At 51.5% G+C, this 25,184-nt stretch overlaps 6 protein-coding genes across 6 annotated transcripts; 2 read left to right on the top strand and 4 right to left on the bottom strand.

The window, feature by feature from the left end:
• Nucleotides 1-2,362: 2,362 nt before the first annotated feature.
• Nucleotides 2,363-3,957, top strand: HD553DRAFT_362580 (uncharacterized protein; the record flags this gene model as incomplete). Its single annotated transcript, XM_046183998.1, has 5 exons — nt 2,363-2,690; nt 2,748-2,927; nt 2,998-3,264; nt 3,330-3,520; nt 3,584-3,957. The coding sequence occupies exons 1-5, from the start codon at nt 2,644-2,646 to the stop codon at nt 3,955-3,957; spliced, it is 1,059 nt and encodes a 352-aa protein (XP_046033701.1). The 5' UTR covers nt 2,363-2,643.
• A 1,762-nt stretch (nt 3,958-5,719) lies between these two features.
• HD553DRAFT_126018 (putative catalase) lies at nt 5,720-8,165 on the bottom strand. Its single transcript, XM_046176544.1, has 7 exons — nt 7,738-8,165; nt 7,401-7,639; nt 7,259-7,318; nt 6,726-7,184; nt 6,570-6,646; nt 6,372-6,491; nt 5,720-6,293 (listed from the first exon to the last, which is right to left on the bottom strand). Exons 1-7 carry the CDS (start codon nt 8,019-8,021, stop codon nt 5,811-5,813), a joined length of 1,722 nt encoding a protein of 573 aa, XP_046033700.1. The 5' UTR covers nt 8,022-8,165; the 3' UTR covers nt 5,720-5,810.
• A 1,235-nt stretch (nt 8,166-9,400) lies between these two features.
• HD553DRAFT_317964 (uncharacterized protein) lies at nt 9,401-11,490 on the top strand. Its single transcript, XM_046180819.1, has 7 exons — nt 9,401-9,601; nt 9,701-9,820; nt 9,913-10,197; nt 10,373-10,488; nt 10,613-10,755; nt 10,857-11,085; nt 11,176-11,490. The coding sequence occupies exons 1-7, from the start codon at nt 9,436-9,438 to the stop codon at nt 11,185-11,187; spliced, it is 1,071 nt and encodes a 356-aa protein (XP_046033699.1). The 5' UTR covers nt 9,401-9,435; the 3' UTR covers nt 11,188-11,490.
• Nucleotides 11,491-12,423: 933 nt separating this feature from the next.
• On the bottom strand, nt 12,424-14,029 carry HD553DRAFT_317959 (short-chain dehydrogenase/reductase). The gene is made up of 6 exons (XM_046180818.1): nt 13,767-14,029; nt 13,638-13,699; nt 13,306-13,559; nt 13,062-13,194; nt 12,867-12,980; nt 12,424-12,776 (listed from the first exon to the last, which is right to left on the bottom strand). Exons 1-6 carry the CDS (start codon nt 13,944-13,946, stop codon nt 12,659-12,661), a joined length of 861 nt encoding a protein of 286 aa, XP_046033698.1. The 5' UTR covers nt 13,947-14,029; the 3' UTR covers nt 12,424-12,658.
• A 5,901-nt stretch (nt 14,030-19,930) lies between these two features.
• HD553DRAFT_326255 (uncharacterized protein) lies at nt 19,931-22,221 on the bottom strand (the record flags this gene model as incomplete). The annotated part of the gene is made up of 6 exons (XM_046181679.1): nt 19,931-20,164; nt 20,225-20,390; nt 20,451-20,614; nt 20,683-20,776; nt 20,839-20,996; nt 21,061-22,221. The coding sequence occupies 6 exons, from the start codon at nt 22,219-22,221 to the stop codon at nt 19,931-19,933; spliced, it is 1,977 nt and encodes a 658-aa protein (XP_046033697.1).
• Nucleotides 22,222-22,722: 501 nt separating this feature from the next.
• On the bottom strand, nt 22,723-24,949 carry HD553DRAFT_362571 (uncharacterized protein; the record flags this gene model as incomplete). Its single annotated transcript, XM_046183997.1, has 3 exons — nt 22,723-23,176; nt 23,238-24,146; nt 24,215-24,949. 3 exons carry the CDS (start codon nt 24,947-24,949, stop codon nt 22,805-22,807), a joined length of 2,016 nt encoding a protein of 671 aa, XP_046033696.1. The 3' UTR covers nt 22,723-22,804.
• Nucleotides 24,950-25,184: the final 235 nt, after the last annotated feature.

Below are 25,184 nucleotides of genomic sequence, written 5' to 3'. Positions count from 1 at the left end.
TAGTCTGATCTCCTGAAGCGGTGGAGTCCCCCGTTTCAAGTGGAGGACCGGAACTTCCGGTATCTGAGGCAATGGGAATGGAGGAGGACGAAGCGGTCGCATCGGTACTGCCGGTGGCAACGATAGCTGCTTGGTCCGCGGCAACGAAAGGGTTGTCCGATGACGTCTGTCCGTCAGCCAGGTTGCACGTAGTACCTGCAGCGACAGGCTGCCAAGCGGCGCTCTGCAGAGCTCCCTGCGTAGCGCCTTGCCTATACTCGGTACCACCTTTGCATTCGTACACGATTCCCGTGCTGACTTCAGGCGCGGGCAAAGCGGTGACGATGGCGAGGGTTTGAAGGACCGCGAAAAGCGCGCTGGATTTCCAATTGATCATGGTTGAGTGTTTTCGGTCAGAAATCGGGTATCGGTTGAAAGAGTGTTTAGCGACGAGTGAATGCCCAGTATTGTCGTGTAAAGGTGAGTAGTAGTGAATGTGCTGAAAGCGCTAGGCGATAGCTTGAGTCTGCTAGATGATAGCTTGTGAAAATGTGTTGAATTGCGATAGATTCGCGTGTTTGTATGTCTAGTTTGGTGGTATGAGGTCGCTCAAGAGAGCTGTTGCGGATAGCTTGTTTAGATGATACGGATGAACGAACGATCGGGAAATGTCAGTGCGCAGACGCGCTTTTATACGTTTCGAATGGCATGTGTGGTGAAACGGCGATCAGCCGCACCGACCTGTAACCCTGGAGATCCTTTGATGACGAACCCGTGCCCCCTTCGGCGTTTCTATGACTGACCTGTTTTGCGACTCCCCCTGCATTCACTCCGTGTCGATGCTGTTTCATCTGGTCGAATCTCGGGAGACTGTCTCATCGGCTAGGAAAACCCTTTCAGGTTGTAGTGAGCCTTTCTTCGTATCTCCTGAATCGGACGGATCACTTGCCGCGAAGCGGCATCATCCGTCTCATTTTCCCTGTGTCACCCCTTGATCCGGCGGACAGACGCACTACCCCATATACACGTGCACGAGCGTTGTTCGACATATTGGCAAAAATCTCCTGATCCCCTTGCAAATCAGCTGCATGTCGTCATGTATGACCCTTCAGGATACCACATCTTAGTCCGGCACCGGCTTTTCCAACTCAACCTCAACCTCCTATCGGTTCTGAGCGTGAATGTACCTGTAAATGGTTGCAAGCAAGCCTGATCTCCTTGTGCTTCAATGACATTGACCAGAAATCGATGAATGCACCCAACAGGCTCTGAGCATGTCCCTTCACTGCTCTACGCTGTGACGAGACGCAGGATTGGTGATTGCTATCAGATTGAGAGCCCCTCGCCAGAGCTGTGGCCTGGTCCCGCTTGTGTCCACCAAACCGACTTTCCATCTGTTTCTATGACTGTAATGTCCTGACGTGCGATCAGTAAGCTTGAAGGGGCTTCTTGCTTGTGAAAGAGCATATTATCGGCCATCTGTACTTATCTATCAAGCTGTCCTCAGATACGATCTTGTACAGTATGTCGAAGCAGAAAGAGAAGAACAGACGAACACAGTTCAATCAGCTCGAATCACAAGCAAATCTCGAGCTCGATGACGTTAGCCGTTCGAATCACACTGGGATTCTGATCAGAAGGATGCAGGCTACTGGAGGCCTGATACTCACGTTCATTTTGCATGATTCAACTGTGAGTCGCTCGGCCCGACGGTGCGCACTGAGAGCGGACCCCGGATAGCACCCTATGATGCTTGTATTGATCCCTTGAATATGCTCTTTTGTAGTGCTAAGGAACTGGCTATGCTATCGTTGTAAATATGAAACCAGGAGACAGAGAAGGGTTTCAGCAGCGATTAAAGAACGAGAGAGACATACTACAAAGCCAGATAGCGGCCACATAGCGTCCGCGTTCTGCGCGCTTACACGGCGGTGAAGAGATACATCGTTCTGGCCAGTCAGGCCTGGGAATGACAGTCTACTCTCACGGCTGCCGAGAAGCCGTCAGGATAAGCGATTCAGATTCGGCTGTACTCGCTGATCTGACATCGAACAAGGTTGAAAGGCCATAAGCTTGTATGAATGTATCCCATAACCCTGGGATTCATGCGCGTTTCGGTAGGGTTCAGTCCTGCCCGACTCTAGTCTAGCAAGGTATAAGATCACTCCCTTTGGTCGACGGGCTGACTATCCTTGTAGCACGAGGTCACAAACGAAGATCTTTCCTCTTTCTCCACGAGGTTGATCGCCCGTACGCGCGCCACTTTTGCTTCCGGCGCGCGTTTCAGGGAGGGCCATTCCGAACGATGGACTTTTCGCCGTATCGAGTGATAAAAACAGGAGTGAACATCAGCTATACAGTGGTACAAAGCGCTCGATCGACCGCCAGCACGTTGTGCCGAAACACATAGACTGATCACTGTTGCTGTACGGCGGCGAAAGGACCCCATACTCACCGAATTTGTGACCGAAAGGATAGCCAAGTACCTTGGGTGACCACCTTTGGCTTTATCAGGCCCGCCCTCAATTTCTTGCATTCCCTTTATCTTTGCTACTGTTTGTATATACATGGCGAGATAGATGAGCCAGCTTGCAGCTTCGATCCCCTCCTCAAGCGGCGCTTTGCAGTGAGGTCTGCACAATCCACATACTCGAGATCAGAACTATGACCGTCTTGAAATCGCTCTGCTGCCTGTTCGCCTTTACTTCATTGTGGGTATCAACCGAATTCGCCTCGTTGAAACTAATGGCTGATTGAGCACGCCGCAGATTTTCTGCACGCGCAAACGCGGCAATCATCGTTGATGATTCACAATGGAACACGAATGCTCTACAATTGAGTGACGGCTGGAACATGGCTAGGCCAACTCAGATTGAGATGCTCAACGAGACAGAGGTGGAACGAATGCAGGAATTTGGCTTGCAAAACTTCTTCAACAGCTCGATCTCGTCAGTCCGTCATACTCGTTTCACACATCGCCATCAATACTTATCAAGAGATCCTTTGCGAACTACCTAGATGGACTCGAACCGAACGAGCATGGAATATCATCACCTTCAGAGGCTCTACGATCGAGATTTTCGGTGTACGCAGTCCGGATTCCGGGCATCTCACAGTCGAAATCGATGAAGAAGAGGTCGTCTCCATCAACGCGTATTCGGATCGCTTCATCACGAATTCGTCCATCTTCAAGACGACGGATCTTGGAGCGGAAACAACGCACAGTCTCCGCCTAATCAATGGTAACGGATTGATGTACTTCGATTATGCTGTAGTGGGCAACCAGTGAGCCTTGGCGATTGTTTCCAGGACATCCTCGCCACAGTGCTGACTCGAGAAACGGGGGTTAGGTCAGTATCGAGCACGACATCATCTAAACCCTCGCCAACCGGTTTGATCGTTGCCTCCGGAGTTGAGACTAGCCGGAAGTCGACCACATCTGTAACGCCGGGTGAGGCGATGATGAACATGGGGCTGGATCCTGCCAAGGTGGCTCTACTCGCGGTGACTCCACATTTCGAATGGAACTGGCGCGTATACTGTGCGTACATCGCGCTTCATCTTCGTTCACGTCATCAGTCTAACGGTGGGCTATTTCATTCAGTCACCATCGCATTTACGGCCTTTATGGCCATAGTCGCAATCATCCTCATCCTGATGCAATACCGGAGGGATCAGAAACTGAAATCCCGCATCAGCCGCAGCTTCTTCAACAGCGCGCCGGTCGCGGTACAGAAAATCAAGGGCTTCAAGCCTAACCGTAAAAGCGCTCTGGGAAAGCCTCGCACATATCCTACTGACTTGGAAGCGGGCGACATCGTTAGACGGCCGCTGCAGTCCGATCCGTCACCAATGAGAGCGAGGAGTGCCAGCCTGGACAGTATCTCTGGGATGCCTAGGGCTGCTCGGCAGATCACACTGGCAGAAGCATTGAAGGAAGAGCGGTCGGCCGGATCGCATACAGGTCAGGCTCTATAGATCGTTGCATAAAGTTGTTCATATATGTCTTTCCGAACGACTGTTTATGTGCTACACCCGCCTCGCTTTGAGCTGTTACAATCACGATGATCAGGATTGTCTACCATCCGCCCAGCGCCTTGAGTGCTGAGTTATCAGGTTGGATGGCAAGAGAACTGGATGACAAGAGAAATGTCCCGCGGCACTCGACTCGGCCACGGTCTCCTCGAGTATTTCAGGACTTTGTGCGTTCTGATCAGCTCAAAAAGAGGACGCCCATCCGTTTCCTACCGTTCTAAAGCTCTCGTATGGATTGTAAGAAGGCGAACTTCCCGGCCGTCTTTCCCTGGAGTTGTTCGAAGGCCTCAGAGGATGGACCTGCCATAGGAGCGGTACAAAGGAGTTCCTCGGACCTCTCTTGGTCCGTTCTTGGAGGAGTCCAGAAACTTTAGAGGAAGGAATATACGGATATCACAGGGTTATGCATCACGTATGCCGCCGCTCCACACTCCCGTATCTCATGGGCAAGGGAAACGTTGCTTGTGATCTTATAAATCTTGTTTTGGTTAACTGGATTGTGAGGCCAGATAGGTGAAATATTGGTAGGCCATGGCAACCAACTTTCATCATGTATCTCCCGCAAACTCCAAAACCTTGCAATCTTTGTATCTCATGGTGACAAATGTCAAAAGTGCGGCTAGGACGTTGCATGTGTTTGAGTGTTTACCCAGATATTCCGCTTTGACCTCCGGCAATAGCAGGAGACCGTGGACCATCCACATGATCCATGGCAACGTGTGAGCCGACAATCGATCAGCGATATCAGCTTTTCCGACTGAACGCCTAGGCCGTTCCAATCGTTTGGAGAGTGTTTGACGTTAAGCTTTCTTGAAGGGCAAGGATTCTGGCTCCTCGGCCGATCGTTTAAGGGGGCCATTCATCTCTGACGGGATGGTTGAGTCGACACAGTTCCACAAACGTGAAGCAGCTCGACACCCCGAAGAGCAGGCGTTTATTGCGTCGATCAAAGAGGAGCGACAAGTATGTCAAGCTATGAAGCTACATGAGCCGCGATCTGAGACTGACCTGGGAATTTTCGATGGGAGGGTTTCAACTCGGCTCGCATCACCAGGCTTGATATATACCTGGCCTTCAGCAAGAGAAGCACGATCTGGGCGGACGCCAACATCGACATGAAAGCCCATATCTTCAAGCACTTGAAAGCGAGTGAGGGCACTGAAACCGTTGAGGCATACGATTACGCATCACTTGTACATCTCCCTTCACCTACATTATCGTCTAAGCTTCTCATAAAGGAAGTTGGCTCGGTCCCTTAGTGCCCCCCTCCTTTGTCGACTTGCTCCCCTCTGCCTTGCCAGGTGTAGATTGTAAAGGTCTGTTATATGAAAAACAATCCGTTTCCAAACTTTTGAGGCATCAAGGCATCATTATCGAGACGCACGCTGTGCAAGACGGTTGATATTGGAGGTGGTGTTTTTGCTGTTGTTTTTATCAAGACAGCCCTGACTCGGGCGAGTCCATCTTGACAGTCTTGTTTTGGTCGTCTCGACCTTGTCCGACATTTCGACATCGTTTGACATCTGTTTCATGAACATCGATCGCATCATCTACCTGCGTGAGCAAACTGCAGGGGGCTCAGTGGTGCTTTTTCATCTTGCTAGCGGTCTTGCCATTCGTATCTAGGCCCGTGTCATCGCGCTCTTCTCAAGGTCGGTGAACATGAGGCGCTCGAACAACACCCAGCGATGCACCGGATCCAACGACACGATAACGACATATAATGATATTCAGAAGTAAAGACGATTAGATAGGCTACAGTGCGCTTTCACAGCGATCGAGGGCGTTCACGCTGTCTAGAGCTTCGAGTCCCTCTCAGGAGCGGCGGGTCCAGCGTTCATATTGCCGCCCTTCAACTCGTAGTCCATCCCGTTGGCAGGCTTCTTCTCCTTGCTCAAGGCAGAGTGAGACCCGTTGAAAGTGACCTCCCTTGCATCAGGGTAAGACTTGATGTTCAGCTTGCCAGCGATGGCGTCGGCGAGGTTCTTGTCGACCATGGCAAAGATCGATAGCTGACGCTCGAGAATCTGTTGTTCCCTGCAGGTGGACATGTGCGTGGAGATGTTGTTGATGAATCGCTCCTTGGCGCCGTCGTCAAAGACTCGTTGCCACAAGTCTCGGGGCTGGTTGAAGTCCTCCTCCCTGATCTCGGTCAAGAACGTGACGGCATCCCCGACAAAGTTGTTGTGAACCTGGTCGAGACGGACCGATCGAGGCTTGAACTGGATCGGGTCGATCGACGAGAGGTAGTTGGGTCGGGCTCCCTGGTTGTAGAAGGCCTGAAGGTGGTGCGGTAATGTTTGTCAGTTGTCTGAAAGATGGCTGTCCCGCTCGAAGACCCGAACGTTATGACGTACCATCTGACCATCACGCTGGAAGTTACCCCACCTCATCGGGCAGACGGGTGCATTGACGGGCAACTGCTGGTAGTTGGCGCCAATTCGGTGTCGGTGGGCGTCCGGGTAAGAAAAGAGACGCTGTAGAGAAATTACAGATCACACGGATCAGACGCTCGTCCAATGCAATGTGCCGGGATGCTTGGGCTGTAAACTTACCGACTGCAAGACGGGGTCAGCCGAAGGCTCGATACCGGGGACCATATGAGCCGGGTTGTAAGCAGCCTGCTCGACCTCTACATCGAGACACAAATCGACAATACGACATCAGCAGGTGGTACATCGCATTGCAAACCTGTGACGCGGGCAACTCACCAGCAAAGTAGTTCTCGGGGTTCTCGTTGAGCGTCATCTTTCCGACAGTCCTCAACGGGAAGTCCTTTTGCGACCACGTATGCGTCAAGTCGAGCACGTTGACGCCCTTCTCCTTGAAGAGCTTTTGCGCCTGTTCCTCGTTCATCGTCTGGACCTTCATCGTCCAGCTGGGGTATTCCTTCCTGGCGATGGCTTCGTACAGGTCCTTGGTCGAATAGTCCGGGGACAAGGTCGCGGCCTTTTCCGCGGTAAGGGTCTTGGTACCCTGGTCAGAGATCAGGTGGAACTGGGCGTAGATCCATTCGCCGGCCTTGTTGACGAGCTTGAGGGTGTGGCCGTAGTAACCGTGCATGTGACGGTAACCGTCCGGGATACCTCGGTCGCCGAAGAGGATCATGACCTGATGGATCGACTCGGGGTTGTTGGAAAGGTAGTCCCAGAAGTTGGTGCTGTCGTCGGCTGTTTCAGCACAAGTTCATGTCAGCGATGGGTTCTTCCGTGATACATAATGGAGCTAAAGCGTCTCGACTCACCTCCGGTCAAGTGGGTGGCGGGGTCACGCTTCTGAGTGTGGATAAAGTGAGGGAACTTGGCTGTAGACCGAACGACGAGAATCGATGAGTATCTGATTTTTGAAAAGGAGGTTGAAGTGTAGCGACGGGGCAGACGACTCACCAGGATCCCTCAAGAAGAACACCGGCGTGTTGTTGGCCACGAAATCCCAGTTACCCTCGTTCGTCTTGAACTTGACGCTGAAACCTCTGGGATCACGGGCGGCGTCCGCCGAACCGGACTCTCCACCGACAGTCGAGAATCGGGTAGTCAAGGGAGTCTTGCGGCCCTTTTTGAACATGTCGGCGAGACAGAGGTCGGAGAGGTCGTCGGTGCATTCAAAGATTCCGTGGGCACCGGCACTGCGAGCAGGGAAGCGGGAGATCGAAAAGCAGGCGAAAAATCGTGTTAGTAAAGAGAAGAAATACCGAATGTAACCATGGCGGCCTCGCCCACTCACCCCTTGGCGTGGACGACCCGCTCGGGGATCCTTTCTCGATCGAAATGACTGATCAGGTCGATCAAGTGAAAGTCCTGAAGCAACAGAGGCCCGTTGCCGATCCTCTGCGCCTCGTAAGGATGAGGCATGGGCACGCCGTTCGAAGTGGCATACGTGCACTCGGTGGACTTGGCGTGTCGATCGGACTCGTACTGGGGGAAGTTGCTTCGGTTGGCCGGGCAGGGGGATTGGCCATCGGATTGAGCCGAGACGTTAGCGGGGGTGGTGGTGGTGTTGTCACCCATGTTGTTTGTGATGTGTGCGAGGTGGTGTGTGATAGCGTGATAGATCGTGTGTTTAGGTTGATCTGTATGCAAAGGGTGGTGGCAAAGGCAAGGGAGGTGATCGAGGTTGCAGTTCCTCTCTCTCCATATATATTTCGAGCAAAGTCCGAGATCGAGTACGTGATGACGTGATGACGTAACAGGGGCAAAGGGGTGGCGACGGGACCAATCAGGATCGACTCATTCCCCGACCATCATCGGCGGCAATCAGGATATACCCGCAGAGGAGGTGCGGACTCGAGTCACGTGATCATACATCCCATGCTGATCCATATGAAACGTGCATCAATCGCACCGCTTGCCGCTCGAAACCTAGGAGGCTTCTCAGTCTGACCTGCTCTGTTGCTGGTGCCGTAGACCAGGAAACATTCAGACACCTTTGTCCGATGTCCGACAGCCTACCGAAAGCCGCCGAGTAGCAGTCGAGAAGAGTCGAAGGTGCAGGATCACGCTTCGATCTCGATCTGCACCCATGAGACATCGGTAGTCTGCCCATGATTTCGGTACAAGGGTATGGCGAGGAGATGCCTCAAAAGTCCAGTTCAACCTCGCAACACCTTCGGATTCCCGTAGAATTTCGGAAGCCGAGGAGCAAAGTTCGCCTCTTTCTTCAGGGGCAGGCGAGTCGTTGGCCGTTCGCTATACGTTTCGTCAGTGCTGTGCGATATGGAGGGGAAGAGGCGAGACATATAGAATAACTGTTCCAGACCTTGCCTTTCGGTACGTTCTCGGATCGTATCCGAGCTCAAACACTTTTACGGGTGATAACCTGCGTTCATCTTGACGTTTTCGCGAGGCGCCGATTCTCCCGAAACAGTAGAAGAGACAGTCACCGCCATATCGCCTCGAGGCCTACTGAAAAGGAGTACTTGACGACAGATCTTGACTTGCATGACTTGCTTACTTGAATTAGTTGCGAATGTATTTTTATACGGGGAGGATCGACGATCCCTTCCGCCCTGAAGTCGAAACCCCGGAAAGCAATCTGCTTCCGCTCGCGATGGCGGTGATGTTCGGTTATATGGGCACGACGGTGGGGCACCCGACACGACCATCGGACGAAACCGAAACATTCATTCGTGTAGCGTCGTCCTCCTCGTCGAGGTGCGAGGTGATGACGATGGGATGGTATGGAATTGGATGAGAGGGCAAAGGGGATTGCGGCGATCGGGATTCGGAAGTGTGAGACTGGGAACGGTGGGTCTCGGGCGAAACGTTCGTGGGGAGGGGGAGAGTCGTGAGAGTGGCTGCGCGTCACGAAGATCGACCGAGAGCTTGAAATACCACCACTTGTACATATCAACCACATCTACCCTTCATTCACTCATCTCAACTCCAGCTTCCTGACTCTCATCAATCTTATACCTGTTCAACCATGCCTCAACCAGCCCTCCCGCTCAACAAGTACCTCTCCGCACAACTGCCCGCCGTCCGGGAGAACTTTCCCGCCGGTGGGGGTGCCACGGGGGAGAGGAAACAGTACGACGGGGTATTGACCGGCGTCTCGATCGTCGACGATTTCAAGTCGCTCGTCAGCTCCTGTGAGTTTCGTCTTTCAGTTCAAGTGATACCTCCACCGACTTGCTTTGAGGGATTCTCATTGAACGCTCGCATTTGGTCCTCGACACGACGGATTGTAGATGCAAAGACCCTCCCCGAAAAGCCCATCGCTGCTCACCCGTCCCACCCCTTCCCGCACTTTCTCACGGTCCTCCCTAAACTCCCCAAAGAGCTCAAATCGGCTCAAGACGTTCAACAGTGTGAGTCCCTTTTCCTGCCCTGATCCTGCTTCGAACGGGGACCTTTGCTCACAGTACCAACCCGTAACACATCGCGCTTTCAACCCAACTAGACCTCCGTCAACTGCCCCTGGCTGCGACCGCCGCTACCCTCTGCGCTCTCTCTGGTACCGAACAAGGGACCGACTACGCTTCCCTCTCCTCGAACTCTAGGATCGATGCGGCCGGGTACGAGAGCGACGGGGGGGAAGAAGCGAGGTTGGACGAGGCTGGCAAGGCCAAGGGAGGTGCTGGCGAGCAAGAGTCGCATGGGGAGGAAGAAGGGGATGCGGGGAAGGAGGCCAAGGTGGACGTTCCCGGACCTAGTTGGGGATGGAGGTTCAACAAGAGTCCGTTAGGTGAGTCACCATTCTGAATAACTCGAGTGACCGGTTGGGAATGGGAGGATCGACATGGGGAGCTGACCATGCTGCTCCCATCATCTTCATGTCATATTACTGTTCACTACGACCGACATCACCAACCACCCTCATTTCGCCTCCTCTCGTCCTTCTCACCTGGCCCCTGGCGTAGGCTCGGGAGAGTTCCTCCTGATCGACGAGAAGAACCCGGAAAAGGTCCACCTGGTCGTCAGGACGATCAACTCGTCGGCGTTTTCCAATGAGGATTGGGAAGAGTATGTCTACGAGGTGAGCACTCCAAGACTTATTCCCACGGACTGGTGGAGGACGACCATCTTTGGAAACTTCGGTAGCTGATAGACATATTTTCCGTCTCCTTTCGCTTCGTATGCGCGTCGATCTGATGTGACAGGGACCTTACCACTACAACATCAAGAACAAGGCGTCCTGGTACCATTCGAGGAACTGCAAGGCTTCCAGGAGGTTGGGATGCAGGTACTTTGTCTTTACGGATTATCAACGGTGGTTGTTCGGGGTGTTTAGCGAGGATTATTCGTCAGTACCGCTCCACTCGTCCGTGCATTTTCGTGTGCTTGACTGACGTGGGATACACTACAATTGGATCCCGACTCGACCGGCCTGTATCATCATCACAGCCACCTGAACATCACCCCGATCCTCCCTTACACCGCTTCAAACCCGACCGTCCTAGAATCCCTGGTCTACTGGACCCGATCCGCTATCGGTTCTGAGCAGGGCTACAAGGTCAACATCAAGGACGTCTCGGGTTCACAGGCGCCCTTTGACGAGAAGAGCGGGTTGGCGAGGAACGGGAGTGTCAAGAAGCAGAGCAAGGGTGGAGTCAGTTTGGGCGCCGAGAGCGATGTGAGTTTCGTGTCAGCCTGATAGAAGACGCCCAAGCACGCAGGCGCTGATACATTGCCTTTCGCTTGTCTCGCTTGTTTTCCTGCTCAGATCGAAGAGTAGGGGCCGTCTGACATCGTCCTCGTGTCCCTATCTTAGCAGAGACGAGTTGGCTTGTCTTGCTTGTTCAACTCATTTCTCTTCTGTCGCATCCCGCCCCATCCCCCTCTCAGATTATTAAACAATGTCCTCATGTATGTATTCCCTCGTTGTCTACATCTTTCCTCTATATCCTTCATTTTCTCGTTCTGGACAGGCGATGTACCCAGGCTGCAGCACATCGAGGAGGCTCAGCTAGGCTAAGTATATTGATGGCACAGACCTTTCCTGACGTGACACTCGACCTGAACCTCGATTTGAGCTCGCCGACCAATCGAAAAAAGCTCGTTTGGGCAGGCGCTAGAAAAGGGTTTTCGCGTCCTGGAATGGTTTCAAGCTGTCAAGTCATGTTTCAAGCTGTCAAGTCATGGGAAGACGCGCTAGCCGCACTCCCTCTGCTCAAAGGCAATGTGATCCTTAAGAGCAAGGGATGGCCATGTCGTTAGCCAAAAATATCGCCATAGTGAGGACATCATCTCCGGGCTACCCAAAGCCTTTGAGACACTGCGCAAGATGTGGGTCAACAAGTCAAACAAGCCCAATCGAAGCGGAAAATTCCGGGCAACAGCTTTGCCCACACCACCCAAACACGACTATCGACACCACGATTACAAAAGGGCCAGACGAGTTCGCCATCACACTCGCTGTGGGGTTTTTCATTTCTGCTGTTTTGGATACCCATCGGTCAGAACGGTCATGGACCATGCATGTCCTCCGACTCTACCCAGTGTCACCGATTCAGGGCGGTCTGCAATTCGCTACGTCCTTGAAGCGGATGGCAAGGGACAGCCTGAAGAGCATCTCCCCTGTCTCGACCGTGCTCCCTTTGTGACAGGCAGGACAAATCGATGGGGCGTGTCAGATCTTTTATATCTTCACCGTAGTCAGCTCTTATCACTGTGAAGAAGAGTGTACAGGCGTACTGTGTGCGCTTCTCCTCGTGATACTGCGGGTTTTCTTACCTCATTCATATCATGTGGCGCACGTTCACGCTGCCGACATGCGTTCGTACTTGCCTCCTTCAAATTAGAAGGCGTATTATGAGGATCGGTCGATTTGATCGATCGACGGACTCTCGCGAACTTGGCGTCAGTTGCTGTCTCGATAGCTGGCTAGAACCCAATGCGCCTGTCTACAGTATGTATGAGGTTTCGCAAAGTATTGCGTGAGCTCGGACCGGAAAGTATCAAAACGGAAATGTCAAGCAAAATGGTATCATAATCCACATCGAGGTCTGAGATCGTCACGAAATTAAGCCGAACCCCGCTACGTAGCATCCAAACAAGCCAGTCAAGTCAAATCGCATCAAGTCGAACCGAAACGAAACCTCCTTCGATATCATCAGGTCGATCCATGGACCTCCCGAACCAAACACCAACGCCACCAATGATGATAGCCTTGGCAGGATAGAGGCGAGATGAGGAGCGGGTAGATTTCAGCCGAGCAAAGCATCGGCGTCCACCCCGACCCTGGTAGCCCAGATCGATTTCATCTCTTTCCAAATCTCGCGTCCGGCTTTTTGACCATCGGGTGAAAGAACGAGGTCGGACGGTCTACAGCCCAGTCGATGATAGTCAGCATTCAGTCTCAAGGCGGATCTCGAGACGAACCCGGAATAAACGTCACACGAAGGATAGACTTACTCAGAGATCCCACAATCTCCAACGTAAGCGCCGGTCGGAGTGGCCTGGGTGGCGCCCCACGACAGGTTTCTCGCACCGACCTCGGTCTTACGACCCATCATCTCTTTCATCAGCCTATACCGGCAAACATAGGTCAGCTCATACTTGCCGTCGACGTCGATGATAGACACAGCAGCGTATCGCATCGAGACCCACCCATTGAAAAAACCGAGAGCCCCTTTCTGATTCCTCAGGAGCTCCGAGTGGCAAAAACCGGGATTGATGAGGTTGATGATGATCTTGTCACCGGCGAGCTGACTAAGGGTATGAACGTTCAAAACGTTGACGGCTACGGGCGTGATGATGTATTTGATGTGGCATACCCAAGAGTGATGGAATGGAGAGAAATCAGCAACGAAACTTCACGAAGTGGCAGGCTGGTTGCGAAAAGGTGACCGACCCTTTGTCTCCGAGTATCGCTGATTAGGGCGAAAGTACTCCCTTTCGGTGAAGTAGTTCCTGACCTTCCCGGAATCCTTTCGATATCCAGGAAGCCTGCCGCCAACGTGATGATGCAATTCCGACGTAACCACGGAGATGTGAGGTTTGAATTCACGTTGAGTGTGATTGCCGAGAGGAGTGTCGGCTGTACGCAAGAGGAGGGGAATGAGAAGAACGGCGAGGAGCGAGTTGGCGATGTTGTTCACTTGATAGCTATCATGCAGGTCAAACATACGAATCCCAACAGTCCGTTAGGTTGCAACCATGAAGCCAAGTCGGGAGCTTACTTACGAAGACTCGAACCCGTCGGCAGTGAGCTCAAAGACTTCGGTGTAGATTCCCGCGTTTGAGACCTGACAGGACAAGAAAGACGCAATCAACTTTACCGCTCACGCATATCGACTTGCCTTTTCAACTCACAACTATATCCAACCTGTTCAGCTCTTTGTCGGCCCTCTGGCCAAAGTCTCTAACGCTAGCCAGACTGCTTAGGTCAAGTTTCCAGACTTCAGGAACCGTTTTGACGCCTGGAGGATTGGTACGGGCGATCTCTTTGGCAGCGGCTTCACCAGCGATGGTGTTCCTGACAGCAAGAATCATCCGCGCAGGGTTTCGGTGAGTCAGCGCCTTGGCGCATTCGAAGCCAAGACCGCTGTGTTTGTTGGATATCGAGTTGATCACCGTTGTATAGTTTGCATGAAGATAAAATATACAAGAGGGGATCAGGAAATCAGACCGGGATGGCCTGCTATATATATTAATCTGGGAAGGCCTACTTGCGACCAGAGTCGCAAGTTGTGACTGAACATGCGACCACAGTAGTCGCAACTTGCGACTGTGGTCGCAGATTGCTAAGCGGGAACAAAAGGAAAGGTGTGAAGAGTGGATGTGCTTTATTGTTCCATGCGGTCTATTGTTCTGAGAACAATAGACGTGTTGGAGAACAATAGGATTTGACACTCCCCCTCACTCAAGCGTCCTTTGTGAATGTTACCGGTTTGCCGCTGAGACCCATCCCGGTGACAAGGTGATGGAATTGGTGATGAGCGAGACCTTTGGTGAGAGCATCGGCAAGGTTATCCTGAGTAGGGATATGGGAGAGTTCAACGGTGTTGTTGAGCACTTTCTCCCTGAGATAGTGGTGTCGCATGTCGATGTGTTTGGTGCGATCATGAGCGACAGGATTCTTAGAGAGCTGAATGGCGGCATTGTTGTCATTGAGAATGGCGAGGGGACCAGAGACCGGGTGACCGAGAGATTCGAGAAGAGTGCGGAGCCAGACTGCCTGTCGGGTGGCATCGGCGGAAGCCATGTATTCAGCCTCTGCAGTGGAGAGAGCTGTGGTTGGTTGTCGTCGGGATTTCCAAGCTACCGGTCCTCCAAAAGCACGGAAGAGGTATCCGGTAGTAGATCGGCGAGTTTCCAGACATCCGCCCCAGTCAGCATCGGCGTAGCCCAGGATGATCCTTTGACCAGAGGTAGCGTCATAGGTGAGGCAGAGTTCAATAGTGCCTTGGAGGTATCTGAGGAGGTGGCGAGCAGCATGGACGTGTTGCTTGTTCCACTTGCTGACGGTCCGAGCTAAGACTCCGGCAGCATGAGCGATGTCGGGTCTGGTGATGGTGGCTGCATACATGATCGATCCAACCATTGCTGGATATTCCTCATGAGCGGCTTCCTGATGTTCAGCGTCGGTAGCGGGAAGAGATGGGAAGCCGGAAGGAAGGGGAGTCTTTGCCGGTTTGGAGTCAAGCATGCCGAACCTTTCCAAGACCGCCTGGACGTAGTGTTCCTGAGATATGTAGAGTTTCCGGTTGGGCCTGTCTCGGAAGACATTGAACCCAAGAAAGTAAGAGACCGCTCCTCCATCGGAGCACTCAAATCGGTCGTTGAGTTTGGTCTTGAAGTCGTCCAGTTCCTGGCGATTGTTGCAGGCGATGAGTTGGTCATCAACGTGGACGGAAAGGATGAGAAGGGTATCCTTGGTCGATCGGATGTAGAGACAGGAGTCGGCCGGAGAAGGATTGAGACCGAGAGATCGAAGGAACTTGTCGAGAGCCTGGTTGAAGCAGCGAGGTGATTGTTTGAGACCGTAAAGTGATTTCTGAAGCCGGAGAACCTTGTTGGCAGGGATATTGCTGCCCTCAGGAGGTTCGAGATGGACAAGTTCCTCTAGTTCTCCGTTGAGGAAGGCGGCCTTGATGTCGACCTGATCGCAGTCCATGTCGAGGTAGTTGACCAGACCAAGGAAGACTCGGATAGTATCCTTGTGAGCGACTCCCGCGTAGAGTTCATTGTAGTCAACTCCTTCCTTCTGCAGAAATCCTTTTGCTACCCATCGAGCCTTGTAGGCAGATGGCTTCCCGGTCTCTCCATCAATCTTCCGAGTGAAGACCCACTTGGCTGGAAGAGGTTTGGATGTAGCTTCTTGCCTATCGATGACAGACCAGACCTTGTACTGATCCATCTTGTCGAGTTCGGCCTTGATAGCCTCCTGCCATTTGTCCCATTCTGGAGATCGGTGGGCTTCCTGAAATGTTTGAGGGATAGCCGTGGAGACGAGTGCATGACCGCAGATGATAGCGGTAGCAAAGTTTGCGGAGTATCCAAATTTGGCAGGTGGTTTGCGGACTCGTCGGGAGCCATCAGGCAAGACTGGGTTTTCCGGTGCTGGTACCGGTGCTACGTCCCATCCTTTGCTCCAAATGCCGGATGACTTCTGTTTGGCCTGGGTAGCCTGATCACTTGGGATGGTCGTGTCATCACCAGGCTGATCAGGCAGGTTGAGAGTATCGGTGTTGTCTTCAGCCGATTGTTCCTCTTCAGTTTCAGAGTCTGAGTCTGATGTTGATTCAGGGACTATGTCGATGTCGACCTGAGTGGACTGGATTTTGGTTTCCAGTGATTTGGTGTTGGTGGAAATCTTTGGTTGTTTACCAAAGACCACATCACGAGAGATGGTGACCTTTTCGGTGTGTAGATCCCAAATCCTGTAGTTGTCGGTCCCCTCGACATAAGAGAGTAGTTGCCCTTCTTTGTAGCGAGGGTGAAGTTTGTTGGTGTTGTTGTGGTCACGGAACCAGAGCTGACAGCCAAAAGGTTGAAGGTGCCGGGAGTTGACTTCGCGTTGCCTCCAGAGGTCCTCCGGGATTTGTTTGTCGGATCCTGTGGGAGCCCGGTTCCTGGTGTAGATGGCGTAGTTTGCCGCTTCGGCCCAGAACTTGTCATCGAGTCCGCTATCGATTAGGAGCGTCCTTACCTGATTGAGAATGGTAAGGTGCGCCCTTTCGACTCTGCCGTTCTGAGCATGAGCGGCAGTCGGAACGAAGTGATGCTCAATGCCCTTCGCTTTGAGGTAGTCACGAAGAGCATGTGACTCGAATTCTCCTCCTTGATCCGATCAGATGGTCTTGACCGTGCAGTCCAATTGATTCTCAACTAGGTTGATATAGTCAATCAATGCCTGCCGGGTCTCAGACTTCTTCTTGAGAAAGCTGAGATTGACCTTCCGAGTGTGATCGTCATAACAGGTAAGGAAGTAGAGGGATCCTCCAATGGAAGGGGTTCGAGCTGGTCCCCAGAGATCGACATGAATAGACTGGAGTGGTTTGCTGGCTCGGATGTTGGAAGCAGGAGCGGGAAGACGAGATCCTTTGCCTTGGATGCAGGCTGAGCATTGGAAACCGTAGATGTCTTTTCCGGCTTTGGCCCAATCCACAGTCTTGTCGAGTCTTCCTTCCTTGCCGAGCTGAACCACCGAGCGAACATTGAGATGACCAAGTCTGCGGTGCCAGTGGTAAAGGATGTTTTCGTCTGTGACTGTATTAGTGGCCGTGATGAGTGCGGCCTTGTGTCGAATAGGAGTGCTTGCCGGATCGAGGACAAACAAACCATCTTGTTGTGTTGCAGTGATGACCGGCTTGCTGGGTCCATCTTCAATAGTGTTGAGGATCGCTTTGTCTTTTGCAAAGGTCCAAGAGTGTCCGTCGGTGCTCTGTGCGGCACCAACACTCAGAAGGTTCCGTCCCAGTTCGGGTACGTGAAGAACATCGTGTAGTGTGATGTTTGGTAGTTTGAGTTGACCGCATTCTCTGGCGGTGATGTTGGCGCCGTTGCCTATGGTGATGTTTGCCTGGATCGGTAGGGCGGTGAGGTTGGCGCCGTTGCCTATGGTGATGTTTGCCTGGATCGGTAGTTGTTTGATTCCAGTGAGTAGGTTCCTGTCGTGGACCATGTGATGGGTAGCTCCAGAGTCTACGACGATGTCGAGTGCAGACGAGTGGGCCAGAAGGGCATTGTGATCGATGGTGATGCTTGCCATGAAAGCAGAGCCGGCGTTGATGCCATGATGTTGACTCCTGTTGCTTACGAGTGCGGCGATGTTGGCACTGTTGTTTGTGTACCTGTTGGCGTTGTTGCCAGTACTGAAGTTGGCGGGCTTGGTGAAACAGTTTGCTGTTGAGTGTCCATTCTTCTGATGGAACTCGCAGAAGGCATTCTCATCAAAGGGAGATCGAGGAATGAACTTCTTCTTGTTTCCGGTGCCGCCGATATTGTTGTTGTTGTTCCGTCCTTGTTGACGGGCAGCGATGAGAGCCGTAGTCTCAATTCCTTCTTCCTGAACAATCCTCCTCCTGTACTCGGCTCGGACGGCGTCAATGACGTCCTGCGAGTGAAAGTCCTCCTTGAGATAATAGGTCTGAACGAGGGTTTCATAGGAAGAAGGAAGTGACATGAGGATGGCAAAGGCAAAGTCCTTGTCGTCCATCCGGGATCGGCCAGAGACGGTGATAGCGGAGTAAGCCGACTTGAGCTTTCCGGTATGGACAGTCGGATCTTCTCCTTCCGCGAGTTGGGATCGCCAGATGATTGCCAGAAGTTCAGCCCGTCTGGATCCCCTTGCGGCCGAGTAGGTTTCCTGAAGATGTTTGAGTAATCTTTCAGAAGCAGAAGGAAGCGTTGCTCTGTACTCATCGGTGTGAGCGGAGTCCCTTTGGACCAGAGCGTGCCAGGTTGAGAGATGAGACGGGAGGTTGTGATGGACAAGCTGACTGAGACTTCCGTCGATGATTCCGAAGGCCTTCTTGTCTTTCTTGATCCATTTCGCAAGTTCCTCGGCTGTAGCTGGAGTAGTTACCGTGGTAGTGGTAGTAGTTGGAGCGTTGTCCGTGCCGGCGGTGGCAGCCAAGGTAGAGATAGGTAGGGTATTAGGTCGAGGAATAGTTCCATCAACAATGTCGTCCAGATCCTTATCGATCAAAGTGTTTTGAATCGAGCGGGACCATTCCGCGTAATTGTCGGGACCCTCAAGGTAAGTCCGCTTGGTAACCTTGAGAGTGTCGAGGTCGAGACTGTCGGCCATGATGAAACTAAGTCGATGTTGAAGAGGGTTGGTTGATGTAAACTAAGGTAATAGCCCGTTGAGCTCCGTTGGTAGAGCAGCCGACTCTTAATCTGTTGGATATCGAGTTGATCACCGTTGTATAGTTTGCATGAAGATAAAATATACAAGAGGGGATCAGGAAGTCAGACCGGGATGGCCTGCTATATATATTAATCTGGGAAGGCCTACTTGCGACCAGAGTCGCAAGTTGTGACTGAACATGCGACCACAGTAGTCGCAACTTGCGACTGTGGTCGCAGATTGCTAAGCGGGAACAAAAGGAAAGGTGTGAAGAGTGGATGTGCTTTATTGTTCCATGCGGTCTATTGTTCTGAGAACAATAGACGTGTTGGAGAACAATAGGATTTGACAGTGTTCAGACAAGAGTAGAAATAGTCAATGTCGAACCTCGAGTTCAGCGATGTAGAGCAACATACGTATTCGCGCCAGTCACAATGACGGTTCTTCCCGAAAGATCAGGCAAGAAGCTGTCGACCTCGGGAAGGGTAGTGAATTGGGACTTGACGAATTTGGTCGAGCTGAATTTCATGGTGGTGATTCCTGTGTGGGTGATCGGAGCGAGTAGACGTTGTTTGATGATGTATCACCCTTTTGTATACTCTCATAGATCACAGCTTAACGGAATTGCCTGGCTGGTATATGTATTCGAACGACCTGCTCGGACCACAAAAGGGACGACATGCGATCTGCACCAAGCCCGCGCACGCGTACGTGCCTCGGCTTCCGGCATCGAATCCCCGCCCATGCCCGTGTTTCATGTCACGACAATCATCTCGTACGCGGGCAGAAGGTCTGTAAGCCCGCTCTTGCTGGAAGTAGAAACACTGGTAGTACATTCCGTTTGGTATTCTGAGGGACGTGATCTCATACTGTAGACGAAAGAGGAAAAATGGTGTTCGGAAACACGCAAACCTGGAACGCGTACGCAGATTGACGATAAGGACGGACGGCAGTCAGCTCATGGCAACTTCGATCAAGCTGATTGATACGATCGGGGCAGAGCAAACCAGTCTGAAGCGTGCATCGCAGATCCAGAAGGATGAATAAACTGTCAAGTTATCTCATTCAACATGCGACAATAATACAGTATCGAGATTGTAGTTACAACAACGCCTCCCGCCTTCTCAGACGGCAGTTCGTAGATGCTTGGTGCTCTTCCATCGACCTTACTACCAAGTGTTCATGGTGTATCAACATCGATCTTCTTTGATATCCGAGCTTTGAAGGCATCAATGGTAAAAGGCCGTCCAAGGAACTCAGTGATCATTTCAAAAGCATCTCTGGAGCTTCCTGGCTCAAGTATAATCCGCCGGTAGCGGCGACTCATTTCCTTGTCCAATAGACCACCAGGAGCAGCTTTGAAGGCTTCAAAGAATTCGTCACGGATGGCCAAGGCATAAACATAGCAGTAATACTGCAAGACAGATAGATTTCAGCAGGACAACATGCATCTTAGTGCATATGACTAACTCACCTTTGGTCCATACCCAGCTTGACCGAGATGAGGGAAAGATGCAAGGAAAAGATCCCCTTCTTCGTAGCCAAAGGCATGGTTGTCCTGCAAGACATCCTTCCAGTCATCCAGAGGTGAGCCTGGGTACCTGCCATCAATCATATCCTTGCTGTAGAATGTCACGGCCCTGCAGGATTCTTTTGTAAGTCTATCATTGCTCTTTATAAAGGCTTGCGGTCATACTCACGCCTTGGCAAATGAGATCTGTTCACTTGCAAACATGACTTCATCACCATAGACAGAGTTGCAAAGCTTCTTGATTAGATCGTCAGGTATGACTTGTCCATTTTTGTTGATTGCTAGACGTCTGAGTATCTCAGGCTGCAGTATGTGCAGTTCAAGAAATTGAGACTGCAATCTCCAAAGTGAGAATCAGCTATGATAGGGCAGTATGAGACAGATATCTAAACATTGCTCACAGGAGCCTCCACAAAATCTCTTTCCACGGTCAAGTTGTTGAGCTGCCCATACACACTTGTGCTAGCGCATAATGCATGTATCACGTGGCCATATCTGTGAGACAATGCACATGATTATGAGAATGTGGGACGAGGCAGGTTTGATCCATGACTGACTCATGATAGAGGGTTGAGACTTCATTGAAAGTCAATAAGGAGTCGTTCCCTTCAGGCACGTTTGCCAACAGGACTACTTCTGGCAAGTTACCTTTGCCATATGACTTTCTGACAACATCAACACAAGCATGGTCAAGCTTGTTTTCCCGGGGATGAAGCTGACAATCACAGTGAAATGACATTAATGAGGGATGTATATTGCTATTGTGAGGTTGTACTCACATCTGTGTAGAGTCTGCCCATAAGCTTTCCTTGTTCATCGTCATAAACATCATAGCACTCAACCCCAGTCTCTGTCCAGGCTTTGATGTCTGGTCGATGGTGAAACTGCACACCAAACAGCTCCTGGATCAACAGCGCAATCTGGGGGAGGACATTCCCAACCCGTAAATATGGCCTGATCTGAGAGCTGTCAAATCCAGCGTGATGTTGTGAAAGTATCTCTTTGGCGTAGTCTGATTGCCAGACCTTCAAGTTGTCGGCACCATATGCCTGAGCCCGTGCTTTCTTTTCTTGCAAAGCGCAGGGTTTTGCAATAGCAATGGCCTCGTCAATGAATTGATTGATATTGTCAAGCCCCTTCAGAGTGAGTCGACCTTGAAGGTCAAATGCGGCATAGTTTGGATATCCAAGAATATGTGCCTTGGTATGACACCCTTCTATGATTTGCTGGAGTACCTGGATATTTTCTGGACATCTTGCGCAGTACTCAGACCAGATCTTCTGCCTGACTTTATCTGTCTTGCAGTAGGTCAATATACGGCGGAGGTCCATGTACTGGGTAGTCAGGGTGACATGGCCGCCCACATCAACCGGATGAGACTTGAGAAAGTCATCTGGCATGCCCTCCAAGTCAGACAGGGGGACTTGCCATTTCCTTTGAGCATTGACAATATTGTTTGAGAATTGAGTGCGAAGGTCTGCCAAATGCCTGTCTATTCCAAGCAATTGGGTCCTCTGTTCTGCTGGCAAAGTAGCACCAGAGTCTTTGAATATACTCTGCCACCTTTCAACAAAACGTTGTTCATGCGGATCCACAGCAGGATCAACAAAGGTCATTTGTTGAACAAGGGCAGCAAGAGCAGGATCCTTTTCAATTCTGGAGGACAGGTTTTGAAAGGCATCATTTGCAGTAGCACCCTCTTTCTGGAAATCCTTGTCAGGATGAACGTTCTTGAAAACCTCTCCAGTATAAATACCTTCAAACACTTGACTATTCAGGCTGTCAAAGTGAATTCCCCAATCACTGGCTGTGGGTATGTCTTTGGCAAGTTTGAGGAGTTCCAGGTCTTGCTCAAGCTGCTCGAATTTGCCACACCATTGAACACGGTATGTGTCCAGGCTGATTGATCCATCAAAGGTGAAGTTGCTAGATTGTTGCATCTCGAGAGCTAGTAGTTTTGAGCAGTAGTTCTTGGGAGTCGATCGAAAATAACGAGAACTGTGAGTCAAGCGCACAGCCTGGTTATTCCCAGTGGCAAGAGGACTAGTATATATACCGACTTCGAAGGGAGTCGACAACTGACAAGAACGTCAAAGAGCAATGGAGACAAAGGGAGACGTCAACCAGCGAACCTTCGAGAACCTCTTTCGTCACTGAGAACCCTTTTTTTTACCGTCGGCAGGATGATCCTTTCATGATACCAGGGGTTCCGTTTCATCCCCTGACTCGCACACGAGAGCCATGATGGTGGAGACCAAGGTCTACCTAAGATGTGTTCATTCTCTGTGTCAGGTCATGATGACGAGTAGTTGCAGGGGTTTCTGCTTTCGAGAAATTTCCCCTTGGTCTGAAGCTGACACCTTCTGTGACACGCATTCACGAGTGGACGTGGTTTTAGGATTCGCTGTACTTTGCTATGTTGATCGTTTGATCTGTTCTGGTATGTACAACATGGGCTGCTACAGGCACTAGGAAATATAACGCGCTTACACACACACACATCCGGTGCATAGTTCTCTTCGTTCATTCATTGAGGTAAGCCAGATAGCCTTGGGTAGTATGCGCGCGCCCCAAAAAGTTCTGGACCATCTCTGTTGCGTCAACAGTAGAACCCTTTTCCAATATGGCCTTGCGGTACTTTCGCGACACTTCAAGGTCATGGAGACCTAGTGGACTGTCCTTCCAGACTTGTAGCATCTCCTTCGCGATGGCCAAGGAATTGTCGTATGAGATGTAACGAGGACCATAGCTGTAGAAATGTCCAAAACTGAGTTCGGGATGGTATTCGCTGTGCGCTGGAATGTGTGGAAACCCGGAAAACGTTTCTTGAGCGTCTCGCCAAATTCGGCCGAGGTCCACGTCGAGGGCGTCAGGTGTGATCTCGTGGTACATCAGCTATTGAACAGGAGCGGTCAGCCTGACGAATCACTTCGCATATCAATCAACAGTCTCTTACCGCCAGGCGAGCCGTGACGAGATGGCTGCCACTCAGCACAATACATTTCGTGTATGTGTTGGATTGTAGTAGCTTGTCGATCATATCGTCCGGAATAGATTCACCTTTCTTGTTGTTAGCGAATGATTTGATCACCTCCGGCAGCTTCAACCACTCTTCAGCAAGCTGAGAAGGCGCTTCGACGAAATCTGCCTCGACCTCTATCCCCGAGAAACGCTGGTAGCGCTGTCCGAATCCGCCCAGAATCTGATGCATGACATGACCGAGCTCGTGCCAACAAGCTGTGGCATCCCAATAAGACATGGTAGCATCTTCTTCTGATCCGAGACCGACGATAAGAATCGCTTCCGGAAGTTGCTTATCCTCGACTCCCGGAGCGATGTTCATCATACAGGGGTGGTCTTGTTTGCCGTCTCGTAAGATATGATCCAGGTAGATTCGCCCAAGTAAGCCCTTCCCTTCATCCCCGTCATGGACATCGAAGACCAAGACCGTCTCGTGCCATGTCTTGACATCTGGACGGGGAATGAACTTCACACCGTAGAACTGTTCTGCATGTTTCAGCAAGCCAGGTACTACTGTTACGACTCGGAAGTATTCCCTTGCATCTTCCGGAGAGAATCCCTCCAGTCTCTTCTTGCCCAGTAAGGTCTTGGCGTAGAACACTTGCCATTGATGGACAGGCTCTGTGGTCCCCAACGCGCTTTGCAGATCCATTCGCTCCTGCCGGGTCTTCTCGACGGTACCGTCGTAAAGTTCTTGAATGAGTTTGTAGGCGTTCTCTGGACTGCCAATCATCTCAGGCTCCAGACTAAAAGCCGCATAGCTAGGGTAGCCGAGCAGGGAGGCAAGCCGAGATCGAATCGCAACGATTTCCTTGAAAACTGGCGCGTTTTCAGGAGCAGCCACCTGAAGAAATCGATGATATCAGCCAAATCCTGATACATCGATGAATGAGAGTCGCAATATCGTCTCACATTATTCGCTAGAAACCACATGTCCTTTCGGACCCCATCGTCCTCACAAAACTCCAAGACGGGGAGCCGATCGGCATAGTTGGTCTTGAGCTCGATCTTGCCGTCTTCCCGGACTGGATGGTTTCGCATAAACTCGTCCGACATCCCCTTGAGCTGTCCGGGGAGGATAAACATGGACTTGTGACCGTCTACGATGTTCCTGTCAAACTTTCTGCCCAACTCTGCTTCCCTTTCGTTGAGCTGCTTCACTTGTTCCCTTTGATCAGGCGCCAAGAAACAGCCCGCGCGCCTGAAGTCTCGTTTCCAATGAGCGACGAATCGCCGATCGAGAGCGTCCAACGGCTCGACATCCACCGAATCCATGATATACGCCAGCCTAGAAGACTGATCAATCTCGATGGACAGCTTGTCCAGCCGTTGCTGGACCTCGGCGACAAGCTCTCTCATCGCCGGGTCAGGGTGGAGAGATTCAAAGGTCCAGCAAAGGCCGCGCTTGATGGCGATATGTCTGACCAGATCATCTAGAGGCATCAGAAAGTTATCCCGTGTCGGAGGAGTCGAAGTCAGGTCTTCGAGCCGGGCAAGCTTTTCCTTCACCATTTGGATGGTGGAGTCACATTGCTGCTTGAACGCCTCGCAAGAGATCGTACCGTCGGTGACGAAGCCGCCGTTCTCTGAGGCGATTGGAGGAAGGTTTTGGACCTCGATAGGACCTGTAGCTTCAGGATGAGACATTGTGAGCTGAGCAAGTGAGTCGATGGGTATAATCGGCAGGCGTTTGGAGAAAAGTCTTTAGATGAAAGTCTTGCAAACCAGGGTGAAGCGCAAGAGGTTCCGACCGAGCCTATACTTATACGCCTCGGCATCGCCTCTCATCCTTGACCTAGTAAGGATCGTACAAAGGACGATCATCTCTAGGAGAAGCTTGCGCTCCATTGAGATACGTCAGGAGCGCCAGGGGGAACAGGGG

This window comes from Filobasidium floriforme (genome assembly GCF_021052385.1).
Source record: "Filobasidium floriforme strain CBS 6241 chromosome Unknown HD553scaffold_23, whole genome shotgun sequence".
In the NCBI taxonomy this organism is placed as follows: Eukaryota; Fungi; Basidiomycota; class Tremellomycetes; order Filobasidiales; family Filobasidiaceae; genus Filobasidium; species Filobasidium floriforme.
Note: the sequence above shows the minus strand (reverse complement) of the source record. Positions and strands in the feature narration are given on the sequence as shown.

Excerpts from the sequence above, each read along its gene's own strand:
- HD553DRAFT_317964 (XM_046180819.1), top strand. The coding sequence starts at position 9,436 with ATGCCTCAACCAGCCCTCCCGCTCAACAAGTACCTCTCCGCACAACTG. Across the intron at positions 9,821-9,912 it reads GGCTCAAGACGTTCAACAGT|ACCTCCGTCAACTGCCCCTG; the intron begins GTGAGTCCCTTT and ends CAACCCAACTAG. Across the intron at positions 10,756-10,856 it reads GTGTTTAGCGAGGATTATTC|CCACCTGAACATCACCCCGA; the intron begins GTCAGTACCGCT and ends TCATCATCACAG.
- HD553DRAFT_317959 (XM_046180818.1), bottom strand. The coding sequence starts at position 13,946 with ATGATTCTTGCTGTCAGGAACACCATCGCTGGTGAAGCCGCTGCCAAA. Across the intron at positions 13,560-13,637 it reads GCCGACGGGTTCGAGTCTTC|CTATCAAGTGAACAACATCG; the intron begins GTAAGTAAGCTC and ends CCTGCATGATAG. Across the intron at positions 13,195-13,305 it reads GCGATACTCGGAGACAAAGG|CCGTCAACGTTTTGAACGTT; the intron begins GTCGGTCACCTT and ends TCACGCCCGTAG.
- HD553DRAFT_126018 (XM_046176544.1), bottom strand. The coding sequence starts at position 8,021 with ATGGGTGACAACACCACCACCACCCCCGCTAACGTCTCGGCTCAATCC. Across the intron at positions 7,640-7,737 it reads CGGGTCGTCCACGCCAAGGG|TGCCGGTGCCCACGGAATCT; the intron begins GTGAGTGGGCGA and ends CCCTGCTCGCAG. Across the intron at positions 7,319-7,400 it reads GTTCTTCTTGAGGGATCCTG|CCAAGTTCCCTCACTTTATC; the intron begins GTGAGTCGTCTG and ends TTCGGTCTACAG.